The sequence below is a fragment of the Palaemon carinicauda genome, chromosome 15 (assembly GCF_036898095.1).
Source record: "Palaemon carinicauda isolate YSFRI2023 chromosome 15, ASM3689809v2, whole genome shotgun sequence".
Taxonomy (NCBI): domain Eukaryota; kingdom Metazoa; phylum Arthropoda; class Malacostraca; order Decapoda; family Palaemonidae; genus Palaemon; species Palaemon carinicauda.
In genome coordinates, this window is record NC_090739.1 from 129,817,431 (window position 1) to 129,832,303 (window position 14,873).

General features: G+C 40.4%; 1 protein-coding gene across 2 annotated transcripts in view; it reads left to right on the plus strand.

Moving 5' to 3' along the window:
- Window positions 1-14,873, plus strand: part of LOC137654743 (uncharacterized) — a 156,342-nt gene that overhangs the window by 64,717 nt on the left and 76,752 nt on the right. For both annotated transcript variants that reach the window (XM_068388660.1, XM_068388661.1), the window contains exons 27-36: window positions 181-327; window positions 1,723-1,816; window positions 2,015-2,160; window positions 9,081-9,266; window positions 9,734-9,918; window positions 10,029-10,118; window positions 11,146-11,279; window positions 12,471-12,669; window positions 13,128-13,353; window positions 14,494-14,704. In XM_068388660.1, coding sequence (XP_068244761.1) covers window positions 181-327; window positions 1,723-1,816; window positions 2,015-2,160; window positions 9,081-9,266; window positions 9,734-9,918; window positions 10,029-10,118; window positions 11,146-11,279; window positions 12,471-12,669; window positions 13,128-13,353; window positions 14,494-14,704 — 1,618 coding nt within the window. The remainder of the gene's footprint in view (window positions 1-180; window positions 328-1,722; window positions 1,817-2,014; window positions 2,161-9,080; window positions 9,267-9,733; window positions 9,919-10,028; window positions 10,119-11,145; window positions 11,280-12,470; window positions 12,670-13,127; window positions 13,354-14,493; window positions 14,705-14,873) is intronic.

Here is a 14,873-nt window from a genome sequence, read left to right on the forward strand (position 1 = left end):
ACTTTAACTGCTATATTCAAGTTGTAATAGCTTCTGTAGTAGTTAAAAATAGGTATATTGTTGTATTACTGCATTTAAACTCCTGAAAATTATAGATAGATTATGATTTCTTAAAATCTCATTCCTTGTGTTCTATCAGTCTCTTAAAGGTAATTTGTTTCTATTTCCATTCTCTTGCAGAGTCATTTTGGTTCCTTCGAAAATGACATTCAAGTAAACCTTGGTGAGAACTTTGAGAATCCAGATCATCAAGTGGACATATTCCAGTTGTTTACTCTTTACAATATCGATACAAGGACAACATTCAACTCTACCTTCAACGTCAAGGTGAGAGACCTTTAGCTGATCCTTTGGAAACGACCAAGTAGTTGCTAAAAAGAAGAGATTAGCCTTATTTATTCATTTGAATTAGTCTGCCCATGGGTGTTGGTTTGCTGTAATTTTATCTCTTTGAGTCATTACTACTGTATTATACTACTAGCGCCCTCTGATCTACATCCTTCTGCAAGAACTATGGCTTGGAAAGGAAAGGGTGGGGCAACATAAGGGAAGGGTTTCACCGGGCGTCACAGGTATCTCCCCAGAAATAGATTTTTTCTTTGTCAAAATCCCTTTATTACTACTAGCAAAACTACAATCCTAATTGGATAAACAGAATGCTACAAGCACAAGGGCTTCAAAAGGAAAAGCATCCTAGTGCAGAAAGGAAATAGAGAAGTAAGGAACATACTATAAATGAAGAATAATAAAACTTAAATTATAATGATGTTAAATATGTCAAATAAATAAGTTGTATAGACCATGAAATGAGACTTCCGTAAATCTACTCAACAAAGAACCATTTTCAAGATGTTTGAGCTTTGAAGTTGTACGTATTTTAACTGTTCTATTAGAATTGAATGAAATTTCTTTGAATAAGTGGTCTTACAAACAGCAAATGACCACCGCAGTTTCAAAATTGTTAACCAGAGAAATTCACCTGTTGAAAGCTTTAATGTATTGACACCTCTCCTCTTCTTTATTTTCATCATACAACAAATTTCTTACTTGATCTTTGTCTATTTTTATTACATTTTCCACTGTTATTCGCCTTTAGAAATTTTGATTTTATTTTGTTTGTAAATCCCATTAGGTTTTCTGAATTGTTAAATTTTCATAAATTAACATTTCTGTAATTCTGAATGTAACAGAATTGTTTCTAATTACTGTATTTAATTGATCCTGATCCTTAACCCTTTTACCCCCGGGCTATTTGGAAATTTCTAACCCTTAACCCCCAAGGGTTATTTTTTTTCAAACACATTTTGCAGTATATTTTTTTCAAATTGCTCTAACAGCCTTAATTTTTGTCATAGAGAGGTCAGGTTGGTCTCATTCTCTTGGAAAATGCCTGAAGTTTCTCAAAAAATTATCAAAAATATGCAAAAAAAAAAAAAAATTGAATAGCATTTTTTTGCAAGGACGTACCGGTACGTCCATGGGGGTAAAGGGATGAGTTTTGTGAAACGTACCAGTACGTCCTTTTGGGTAAAGATTTAGTTAGAGAACAGGTTTCCATCCTCAATCCAATTTTATCCTTATACCATCACTAATCAACGCTTAGATTTCTACCTGAACTTGAAAATAAGGTTTTTTTTTTTTTGTAAAGTAAAATAAAGAGTTGTGTATGCAGTATTCATAAAACATGGAAATTATTTTGCATATTCTTCATTTTGTTTCCAGCACCCCAAGAGTAATTTGGACCTCAAAGTAGGTCTAGACTGGTTCCATGATGACCATATACTTAACACAGGCTTTATTGTCCAATATGCAACAGGTGAGTAATTTATTATTTACAATTTAACACTCGTTGTAATTGTTGATATTCGTAATTACTGTAAGCAAATCGTTCTCGGTGAGTGAGTAATGATCCTGAATTATGCAATAGAAATTTAATATACCTCTGTTTATGAGATATATTAACTGATACACTTTAATATTAATTGTAAGCTGACCATCTTTTTTTTTTTTACAGCCAAAGAAGTTGTATCTCGTCTGCATCTAAAAAAGGAGTTAATTGAATACGTGGAAGTTGAGGGGTCGTGGTTCATCAAAATTCCAGACACTGCTGACCTCGAAGTTAATGGCCAAGTTAAAGAAAAGAGAAGCAAGATTTACACTGTGAGTAAATTCCACTTTTTTTTTTTTGTATCTTGGTTAATTATTTAGTTTAACTGTATACCGGTAATTAGAATATAACATCAACAATTTTATAGCATATTTTTTATTGTTACCTGTTTTTGGAAAAACATTTATTTTTTCTATTTTAGTAGACTTCTTCAGAAGCTAATTACTTGTAGCATTTGGGAGCTTCTGGTTTACTTATCAAGTAAAAAATAGTTTTCAATATTAAACTTACCCGATAATCATGTAGCTGTCAACTCCGTTGCCCGACAGAAATCTAAGGAGGGATACGCCAGCTATCACAATACTAGAAGGGGGTGTACTAACAGCGCCACCTGTGGCCAGGTACTCAAGTACTTCTTGTTGACACCTCCTCAATTATTCCTCTGTCGTGCCTCCGGCTAGACGTTCTGGGATACGCTCATGGTCTTCGAGTTTATTCTCGCTTATTTGGTGATGTATTCTCTTTGATTTACGGCTGTCGCATTACTGGAAACCTTCTGATATTAGCTAGATAGCTTTTATTTAATTCAGTTTAACGGTTAACGAATTTTTGCTTGTTTTTTGGATCTCCCTTTGACTTCTCTTGAAAACAAAATGTCTGACATTTCGCAAGCCCCCTCCCATAGACGTTGTAGGTCTTGCAATAGACGTATTCCGAAGGTCTCGGTAGATCCTCACACCGCTTGTTCTGACTGTAGGGACAGACCCTGTCAGTTAGAAAATCGATGTGAGGAATGCGCCGGTCTTTCGGAATTGGATTTTGTCCGACTTTTAAAGTATTCTTCTAAGTTAGAGAGAATTAGAGCTAGGAGGAGTTCTTCTCACTCTTCTTTATTTTCCTCATCTCATGATCCTCTTCCTGATCCTACCCCTGTAGTGGCTACCCCCGATCCTACTGTGTGCCCTCCGCCTGATATGTCAGTGGTTTTACGTGCTATTCAGGCTTTAGGCGATAAGGTAGAGTCAGTGGTAAGTGACCATAAGTCTCTGATGGCCGAAGTGAAAGAGTTGAAGGCCAAGAGTGCAGTGGGTGAAGTTAGTGCCAGTGCTGTGACGAGTGCTAGTGTCGGTGCAGTGCCTTGTACTAGTGTTAGTGCCAGTGTGGTGCGTGGGGATTTTTCTGTGCGAGCCAGTCGTTCTCCCAGTCCGGGACCTCTTGCAAGCTCCCAAGCCCAGGGGAGAAGCAATGTCGAAGGGCATAAGGGTTCGGCAGGCCTTGTTAGGCGCACAGAATCATCCTCAGTGGTTGCGGGCGTGTCTACCACAGACCGTCACTCCCACTTGCAGACGATTGAGCCCGTCTTCCGCTCGTCCGCTGATCTTCTCTCGGGGAAGAATCGTTGGTCTCAGGTCTCTAGACCTCTTAAACGCAGAGTCCAACCCACGAGTGCTCAGCCAGGTTGCAGTCGTTGGCTCAGCTCTGACTCTCCTCAGTCTTCTAGCGATTGTACTCCGCCCAAGAGGAGTAAGGTACAACAGAGCTGCACCGGTGGTGCAACCACTGTTATGGCTTTACCTCAGTCTGCTACTGTCTCTGCTGATCCCAAGTGGTCTATGCTTCAGTCCATGCAAGCTCAGCTTTCGGACCTGATGCGTGAGTGTCGTGCTGAGAGTGCTGCACCTCCTGCACCTGTGGTGCACCTATCTCCTGCACCGGTTCAGCCTGTGCTGCACCCTCCTGCACCGGTGGTGCACCTACCTCCTGCACCCGTTCAACCTGTGCTGCACCCGCCTGCACCGGTGGTGCACCAACCTCCTGCACCCGTTCAGCCTGTGCTGCACCCGCCTGCACCGGTGGTGCACCAACCTCCTGCACCCGTTCAGCCTTTGCTGCACCCGCCTGCACCGGTGGTGCACCAGCCTCATGCACCGGTTCAGCCTGTGCTGCACCCGCCTGCACTCGCTGCACCCAGTCGCAGCTCCATCTGCCAGGCGTACGATGTTGAACCTCTTCCACCTGTGAGTCAGTCTGCTCAGCTGCTGCACCGAGCTCTACCCGTGCACCCTGATCCTGCTACTCAGACATCTCTGCTTGCTGGAACTTTACCTTGTTCTGCACAGCCTCGATCTATTCACGCTTCACTCATACCACAGGAACAGGAACTTGCTGCACCTCCTCCTTCCACCTCTGTTGTTGTTCCTGCTCGTTCTGACTCTGCGGTTCAGCATTCGTATCCGATCCCGTCGCCTCATTCTGGGGTTGAGATTTCGGATGATGAGGAAGCACACCTTGATCCCTCTTCGGACGTGGACGACTCCAGACCCTCTCCACAGTCTCTTGATTTTCGCAAGGTCTTGGCTCTTCTCAGGGAGGTTTATCCAGACCATTTTGTCTCAGCTATACCCCGCTCTCCACCATCTGAGTTTTCGCTGGGAGTGCAACAAGCTCAGTCTTCCTATACCAAGCTTGTCCTAGCTAGATCCTCCAAGAGGGCTTTTAGGATCCTAGGGGAATGGCTGCAGTCTAAGCAACTTCTTGGCAAGACTTCCTTCATGTTCCCTCCAACGAAGCTCACTTCGAAAGCGAGCGTTTGGTATGCCACAGGGGAAGCACCAGGCTTGGGAATACCTGCCTCTGCCCAGGCTGACTTCTCAAGTCTGGTAGACTCGCCTCGAAGATCTGCTATGAGACGCTCAAAAGTGTGTTGGACCTTTTCGGACTTGGATCACTTGCTTAAAGGAGTGTTTAGAGCGTTTGAAATGTTTAATTTTCTAGACTGGTGCCTGGGGGCCCTCAGCAAGAAAACCTCCCATACGGACAAAGATTCTGCCATGCTGTTAATGTCCTGTATGGATAAGGCCATCAGAGACGGATCGGGCGAGCTAGCGTCCTTGTTCGTGTCAGGGGTTTTGAAGAAAAGGGAACAGCTGTGTTCTTTCCTTTCCGCCAGCATTACCCCTTGCCAACGTTCACAACTTCTGTTTGCTCCTCTTTCGAAGTTTATTTTTCCCGAAGAGCTCATTAAAGATTTGTCGGCTGCTTTGATTCAGAAAGACACGCACGATCTTGTGGCTTCTTCGGCTCGTAAGTCTAAGGCTTCCACCTCAGCCCCTAAGACTTACCGCTCCCCAGTGACTGATACCCCTGCGACTAGATTCATACCGCCCTTTCGTGGTAGAGCCCCCAGCCGAGGAAGCTCCCGTCCAGACTCTTACAGAGGCAAGTCCAGGAAAGGATCCAAGCCATCCAAAGGAAAACACTGACTCTCCGATTCTCCAGACGACAGTAGGAGCCAGACTCAAGACCTTCTGGCGAGCTTGGGAGATGAGAGGTGCAGACGCACAGTCTGTCAGTTGGCTGAGGTTCGGTTACAGGATTCCATTCTTCCTTCAACCACCTCTGACCACTTCGCCCATCAACCTCTCTCCCAACTACAAAGAGGAGGACAAGAGGCTAGCTTTGCACCAGGAGGTGTCGCTTCTTGTGCAGAAGAAGGCTGTGGTTGTAGTCCGGGACCATCAATCCCCGGGCTTCTACAACCGCCTCTTTCTTGTGGCCAAGAAGACAGGAGGTTGGAGACCTGTCCTGGACGTCAGCGCTCTCAACGAGTATGTCACCAAGCTGACGTTCACGATGGAGACGACCAAGTCGGTTTTAGCAGCGGTCAGACAGGAGGACTGGATGGTCTCATTGGACTTGAAAGATGCTTATTTTCACGTTCCGATTCATCCAGACTCCCAACCTTTCCTAAGATTCGTCTTCGGAAAGGTCGTCTACCAATTCCAAGCCCTGTGTTTTGGCCTAAGCACAGCTCCTATGGTCTTTACCCTTCTGATGAGGAATTTAGCCAAGTTCCTTCACTTGTCAAACATCAGAGCCTCCCTCTACCTAGACGACTGGCTGTTGAGAGCCTCCTCGAGTCGTCGTTGTCTGGAGAATCTTCATTGGACTTTAGACCTTATCAGAGACCTGGGTCTATTAGTCAATTTGGAAAAATCTCAACTCATTCCCTCACAATCCATCGTGTATCTGGGAATGGAAATTCAGAGTCAGAGTTTTCGGGCTTTTCCATCGGCCCCCAGGATAAGCCAAGCCCTAGAGTGCATCATGAGCATGCTGAAGAGGAACAGTTGCTCAGTGAGACAGTGGATGAGTCTCACAGGGACTCTCTCGTCACTAGCCCTGTTTGTCGAGCTGGGCAGACTCCACCTCCGCCCTCTTCAATTCCACCTTGCAGCTCATTGGGACAAGAGTTCTACCCTGGAAGCAATCTCTATCCCTATCAACCAAGAGATGAAGACCACTCTCCTGTGGTGGAAGCACAACCTTCTTCTCAGAGAGGGTCTATCCTTGGCCATTCAGACCCCCAATCTTCATCTCTTCTCAGATGCATCGGACTCGGGCTGGGGTGCAACCTTGGACGGAAAGGAATGCTCCGGAATGTGGAACGAGGAACAACGATCTCTCCACATCAACTGCAAGGAACTGCTGGCAGTTCATCTAGCCCTGTTGAACTTCAAGTCCCTCCTGCTAGGCAAAGTGGTGGAGGTGAACTCGGACAACACCACAGCCTTGGCTTACATCTCCAAGCAAGGGGGGACCCATTCGAGGAGCCTTTACGAGATCGCAAGGGACCTCCTCATTTGGTCAAGAAGTCGAAACCTCTCTCTAGTCACGAGGTTCATCCAGGGCAATATGAACGTGTCAGCAGATCGTCTGAGCAGAAGGAATCAGGTCATTCCCACGGAATGGACCCTCCACAAGAGTGTGTGCAACAGACTTTGGACCTTGTGGGGTCAACCTACCATAGATCTGTTTGCCACCTCCATGACCAAGAGACTTCCTCTGTTTTGTTCTCCTGTTCCAGACCCTGCAGCAGTTCATGTGGATGCCTTTCTACTGAACTGGTCCCATCTCGACCTGTACGCATTCCCTCCGTTCAAGATAATCAACAAGGTTCTGCAGAAATTCGTCTCGCACGAAGGGACACGGCTGACGCTGGTTGCTCCCCTTTGGCCTGCAAGAGAATGGTTCACAGAGGTACTACAATGGCTAGTAGACTTCCCCAGGACTCTACCTCTAAGAGTGGACCTTCTACGTCAACCTCACGTAGACAGGTTACATCCAAACCTCCACGCTCTTCAACTGACTGCCTTCAGACTGTCGAAAGATTCGCTAGAGCTCGAGGCTTTTCGAAGGAGGCAGCCAGGGCTATTGCCAGAGCAAGGAGGGTTTCCACTCGTAGGGTCTACCAGTCTAAGTGGGAGGTCTTCCGAAGCTGGTGTAGAGCCAATTCAATATCCTCTACCAATACCTCTGTGACCCAAATAGCTGACTTCCTGCTTCATCTTAGAAATGAGAGATCCCTTTCAGCTCCTACGATTAAGGGATATAGGAGTATGTTGGCCTCAGTTCTCCGCCATAGAGGTTTGGACCTGTCTTCCAACAAGGACCTTCAAGACATTCTTAAGTCTTTTGAGACGTCTAAAGATCGTCGTCTTTCCACTCCAGGCTGGAATTTAGACGTAGTCTTAAGGTTCCTTATGACATCTAGGTTCGAACCTCTCCAGTCAGCTTCATTTAAGGACCTTACCCTCAAGACTCTTTTTCTCGTTTGCCTGGCAACAGCTAAAAGAGTCAGTGAGGTTCATGCCTTCAGCAAGAACATTGGTTTCACGACCGAGTCTGCTACATGTTCTTTCCAGCTTGGATTCCTAGCAAAGAACGAGCTTCCTTCACGTCCTTGGCCTAGATCGTTCGAGATACCTAGCCTTTCCAACATGGTAGGTAACGAACTTGAGAGAGTTCTTTGCCCTGTCAGAGCTCTCAAATATTATCTAAAGAGGTCTAAACCTCTCCGAGGACAGTCAGAAGCCTTATGGTGTGCCATCAAGAAACCCTCGAGACCCATGTCCAAGAATGGGCTTTCGTATTATATAAGGCTTCTGATCAGAGAAGCACATTCTCACTTAAAGGAGGAAGACCTTGCATTGCTGAAGGTAAGGACCCACGAAGTAAGAGCCGTAGCTACTTCGATGGCCTTTAATAAAAACCGTTCTCTGCAGAGTGTAATGGATGCAACCTATTGGAGGAGCAAGTCAGTGTTTGCATCTTTTTATCTGAAAGATGTCCAGTCTCTTTACGAGAACTGCTACACCCTGGGACCATTCGTAGCAGCGAGTGCAGTAGTAGGTGAGGGCTCAGCCACTACATTCCCTTAATCCCATAACCTTTTTAACTTTTCTCTTGAATTCTTTTGTTGTTTTTATGGTTGTTACGGTAGGCTAAGAAGCCTTCCGCATCCTTTTGATTTGGCGGGTGGTCAATTCATTCTTGAGAAGCGCCTGGGTTAAAGGTTGTGTAGAGGTCCTTTAGTAGGGGTTGCAACCCTATATACTTTAGCACCTTGGGTTGATTCAGCCTCCAAGAGGAACGCTGCGCTCAGTAAGGAAGACGAACTTAAAAAGAGGCAGAGTAACGGTTCAATTCGACTTCCTTACCAGGTACTTATTATTTCATTTGTTATTAGAGATAACTGTTATATGAAATGTGGGGATACTTGGCTATCCTTTAATCTTGTTCACTGGTTTTCACCCACCCCCCTGGGTGCGAATCAGCTACATGATTATCGGGTAAGTTTAATATTGAAAAATGTTATTTTCATTAGTAAAATAAATTTTTGAATATACTTACCCGATAATCATGATTTAATTGACCCTCCCTTCCTCCCCATAAAGAACCAGTGGGATCGAGGAATAATTGAGGAGGTGTCAACAAGAAGTACTTGAGTACCTGGCCACAGGTGGCGCTGTTAGTACACCCCCTTCTAGTATTGTGATAGCTGGCGTATCCCTCCTTAGATTTCTGTCGGGCAACGGAGTTGACAGCTACATGATTATCGGGTAAGTATATTCAAAAATTTATTTTACTAATGAAAATAACATATTAATGAAAACCCCAAATCTCTTTCTAGTTCGAAGGTGAGGCAAAATCTGGAAGTGATACCAGAATAGAATTGAGTGGTGCTTATGGGGACCTTTCTACACGCCTTGAAAATTTGCACAATCTCTTGTTGGACATCACTTTTCCATCTTATGGATTGATACGAATAAATTCCACTTTTCATTCTAATGAAAGAGGAATGAGTCTTGTCACGCATGTAAGTATCTGTCGAAGAGTTAATATCTTCGTTTAAACATATCGCATGATAACAAATGAAACATCTGAAGGTTAAATTCTGAATAGATGATCATCAGAACATCAGCTGGGCATTAAAGTCTCCCACTGTTGTGCCCAACCCCAACAGTAACCTCCCAAGTACATAGCTTAAATTCAAGGTCCAAGGCACAACTCAATCTGCTGTCTTGTGAATGCAAGGGGAGCGTGTTACCTCTTAAATGGGTATTCATTTTGAAGATTAAACTTTAAAATCTTCCAAGATTAATTTTATATATTGGTGATGATCTGACTCACTCTTATGCTAATAAGATTTAGTAACATTAATCAAGATATCTAATTACTACGTGATAGTATCTAGCTAATGGTATGTTTATATATTTTCTATGCAATGATCATGAATAAATGTTTCAGAATTATTTAAGTTTCAGAATTAGTTTTCCATTCCAGGTACTCACAAACAGTGGACAGAAATATGGGGTCAGCATTGGTTACACCCATGGAAGGGACCATCTATTGGCTCAAACTCACACAGTCAACTTGGAAGTCCATCTTCCTGGCCAACTGTATACGTCAAACACCGAAATAAGCATAGGGAATGTTATCACCATCACCAACGACTTGCATTTGGATAGGTGAGTTGTACTGTTAGCTGCAATTTGCAAATTATTCATTGCATCCTTTCAGTCATTTTCTCTTTTAAAGTATTGTTGTTCCGTATTAATTGATATTACTGTATTTTCAGGCAGCGAGACATTCACGTGAGTGTAATTGCTGATATTCTACAGTCTCATCAATATGGTTTTCAAGCCCTTTTGAAGTGGGATGCCAACAGGTAAGTCATATTCCATATCAGGAATTCATGTATGTATGTATAGGCATATATATATATGTATATATATATATACTGTATGTGTGTGTATGTATATGTATGAGTATATACGTATGTATACACATACAAACATACAGATATACATGAGTGTATATCAATATACGTATTTTCATTAAGGGCAATACAAAATTGCCTTTGTGGGTCAATGAGTAGTTTCTTTAGATTCCCCGGATTAAGCCTTTTATGAAAGAAATGGCGATATATACATATATATATATATATATATATATATATATATATATATATATATATATATATATATATATATATATATATATATGTGTGTGTGTGTGTGTGTGTGTGTGTGTATATATATGAATATACACATATATATATATATATATATATATATATATATATATATATATATATATATATATATATATATATATATATATATATATATATATATATATATATATATATATATATATATATATATATATATATATATATATACTGTATGTGTATGTGAACATTTGCAAAATACTACTAAATTCCTAAGAATACATGGACTGTCTTTACCCAGACAGATGTTATATTTGATTTTGGTATCCTAAAATCTAGAAGCAAATTACTTGAGACAGGCCTACCAATCAGTCACATTTCAGTCAAGGAGAAAGAAGTAATAAGAACATCTTTTATATATTTCATATAATATAATTGACATATGCACATCATAATCTTTGAATTCCAATCTCATTTAAAGGTCTGGATAAAATCAGTTAGATTCAAGAAGTAATAAATAGACAAATGAAATTATGTTGTGATCAATTATCTAAAAGGCCATAGATTTAGATTAAAATGGAAGAATCTCATACCTTGGGGTTGCAGGAATAGTACAGACTTCTTCCCCTATCAGAGATAAGTCGGTTGTCAGTTGTCGCCTAACTACCAAGACAGTTTTTTATCATTTTGATTTATTATTTATAAAAAGATTAAGATGGTCATGTTTTGTTTATATCAACAGGGATCCAAATCAAAAACTGGTTTTTGATGTTTTATACGAAACCCCGAGTGACCAAGAGTTCACATTCACTATGGACGGTCAACTATTCTTCTTGGGACAGCAGTATCGTTCGAACTGGAAGACCCACAAATTCTGTGAGTCATCTATTTTTTAAATGTTGATAAGGGAATATCAAGCTCAATTATGATCTTAATTTTGTATTATCTTTGTCTACATCTTTTCCCACTTCTATGTGGGGTCAATGTTTCTGGTCAGCATTCTCCATCTACCTCTGTCCCACACTTCATCACCAGTTAGTCCCTTTGATCGAAGATCATCCTTGATACAGTCCATCCACCTTCGCTTTGGTCTCCCTCTCCTTCTCGTTCCCTGTACCTCCATTTCCATCACTCTCCTCCCAATATATTGTTCATCTCTTCTCATGACATGACCAAAGCGAAGGTGGATGGACTGTATCAAGGATGACCTTCGATCAAAGGGATTAACCAGTGATGAAGTGTGGAACAGAGGTAGATGGAGAATGCTGGCCAGAAACATCGACCCCACATAAAGGTGGGAAAAGATGTAGACAAAGGAGAAGAAGAAGAAGACTGTACATATTACTGTATTTCAAACTGATCCCCTCAGAGTTTTTAATGATCAAGAAATAAGAAAATAAAAGTTACTGCAAGAGGAGGAAAAATTTATAACCATAACATGAATTTCTTGCAGTAACTTTTATTTCCTTATTTCTTGATCATTGAAAACTTTGAGGAAATCAGTTTGAAATTCAGTAATATGTACAGTAAACTTGGATATAATCAGTAAGGTAGATCATATAATATGTACAGTAAAATAGGATATAATCAGTAAGCGAGATCGTCAAGTAATGAAAAGAAAACTGTTATTGTCATTTTTTTATTTATTAAACATTTTCTCTAAACAAATAATGTTGACAAAAGATTCTTATGCAAATTATGAAGAAAAAAGAAAGATCGATATAAGATAAAACTCAAGAGTGATTGATCAGAAAATTTCACTGGCTTGAACTGTTATCAGTCAGAACTTGGACTTAGAATTAATAACAAAATATTTCATAAAAAGGTCTGTCAGTTATGTTTTGGTTAAGCTTTTTTACCTGAAATTCTAGAAAAAATATTCATAAAATGTTAGGTAGATAGTAAGGAACTGAAGTTCCAGGAAAATATTCATAGTATTAATGTAAATAGTGAGAAACTGATGATAAACTATGTCATCAACTTTTCATAATCTTCCTATTTCAGAGGAGTGAGCATCATTTTAGATTGCCATGTTTGTATTTAATAATTTTTCCAACATCTGCACAGTGCAGTTTATAGGTGAAGACTTAATTTGGGAACACAGGAATGAGGGTGGCATCAGTTGGATGGAAAGCAGTCGCAGCATTCAAGCCATAACGACGAACTTCACGATGCGTCTGAGAAGAGGTCATACTGCTGAACTTTACGGTAACTTCGATATCAGTACGCCATTCGTGCACTGGAAGAAGAATTGTCTTGAAATCAAGTAAGTGTGTCTTTATGATTAATCTTTACAGCATATTTTCTGATGTATATATATCCAGATTCTTAAATGATTTTCATAATAAGGTGATGCCACGGAAGGAATTTTGTCATACATGGGAACAAATAAGAATTTTACTTATAAATCTGTAAAATGCTTTCATGAAAGTTATGTTGGCTATAAAAGCCTATTCGTAATACCATGTAGGTGGTTATGTAAGCTCATAATCATGTCATTACATCATAGAAAATATGTTTCATCTGTTTAATTATTTTCCAGGACTTCAGTTTAATTGACACTTTCTCGTAAAATTTTAAAAAGAATAATAATTTTTCTATTGTCTTTACCTTCAAAAATACATGATCTTAGTAAGTGAATAAAAACATCCTATCATTTCAGTCTTTATGCTATTTGGGGAACTTGAATAAATTGTAAATATTGAAAGAACACATTTTCTACAGGTATTTCCGTGACCCTGATCACATTGAAGGCACTATGAAAGCTGGCTGGCATGACAATGAGTTTATCGATATGCAACTCTTAGCACGAAAGAGGATTGACAATTCTACCTTCAGGATAGAGACCAAGTTGGACGTGAGCTCCTCTTTTGAGGGTCTCATAAGTGCTAGCACTGGAGCTATCATAGAGAAAACTGTCGGAGTTCTTGATATGAACTTCTATATAATGGTGAGTGAAATTGTTGCCTTAACTATTTAAGGTATTTTATTGGAAGGAATACTCACCAAGTATGTTTCAGAAAGAAACCCAGATACGTACACTATATTGAAAATTTCTTAACCCTTTTCCCCCAATGGACGTACTGGTACGTTTCACAAAACTCATCCCTTTACCCCCATGGATGTACTGGCACGTCATTGCGAAAAACTGCTATTTACATCTTTTTTTTGCATATTCTTGATAACTTTATGAGAAATTTCAGGCATTTTCCAAAAGAATGAGACCAACCTGACCTCTCTATGACAAAAATTAAGGCTGTTAGAGCAATTTAGAAAATAAATATTGCAAAATGTGCTTGAAAAAAAAAAATACCCTGGGGATTAAGGGTTGGAAAATTCCAAAAGGGTTAATGAGTTAACACTATAGATAGCTATCAAGCACTCTAAGGATAGGTAAGTCTTCATGTTTCCTACAGGTGTTAATTACCTGAAATTTTACTAAATCCAACCGAGTCAGAACAAGTCAAACTCTCTGTGATCTTGGAAGCTACTAGAATGTATACAGGGTGATGCAAATTTCCCCCAAGGAGAAGTACACTTTTAAGACAGCCAGTATTAATAGAAAATAGGTAAACAGCTACTAAATATAGCCAGTATTAAAAGAAAATAGGTAAACGGTTACTAAATACTCTTTTTACTGGTTGCAACCCTCATTTACACATTTTTCATAAGAGCAAAGACTAATTGAGTTATTAAAAGTCAAAATCCCATCTGCAACTGTATTAAAGACCCAAAAACAAAGCATAAAAAGTTTGATACATATAACAAGGTTATTTGAATTAAACATAATACTATAGATTGCAGCATAAGAAACAGCACCTGTGACTGGGTAACGAGTCTAGATAAGTAATATGTGTTAACTGCTAATTCTTGACGGTCTGTTGGTGCGAGGGACGAATGTTTCCTTTCTCAATTGACTAAGAATTCTTTAGAATTATTCAAAATAATTTCATTACAAACATAATTGAACACAAAAGAAAACTTAAGGTTACTTTTTTACAGACTCCTTTTACTATCAAGACTTGCTCACTTAACACAGCCATATTACAAATTTCTCTGATAGTTACGGATACTTTTTTTTTATCCATAGTGGGACAAAGATCGACTGGAAATTACATTTGAAGGCAAAGACGACAGTATGAACGATATTCTGAGGTATTCGCTCTTTGGTCAAGTCCGGACTACGATTGAGGGTTACAGCTTGATGTCTGCCGCTGTTGACTTTTCTCTCCTGCCCTTGGCCTCAGATATGCGAGCTAAAGCCAAATGGGAAGGACATGAATATGAAGTAATACTTGCAGGTATGGAAGTCATTTCAGAACTTTTCATCCAGAAAACAGGAAAATGATTGTCTTTACTTCCCTGTTGCAATCTTCCTAAGTAAGTGGAACTTAATCAGGAACTTCAAAAGTTTAGTTTTGCAGCAAATGTGTTTTATGTTGAACAGGCTGCCATAAGTCTCTTTATAGT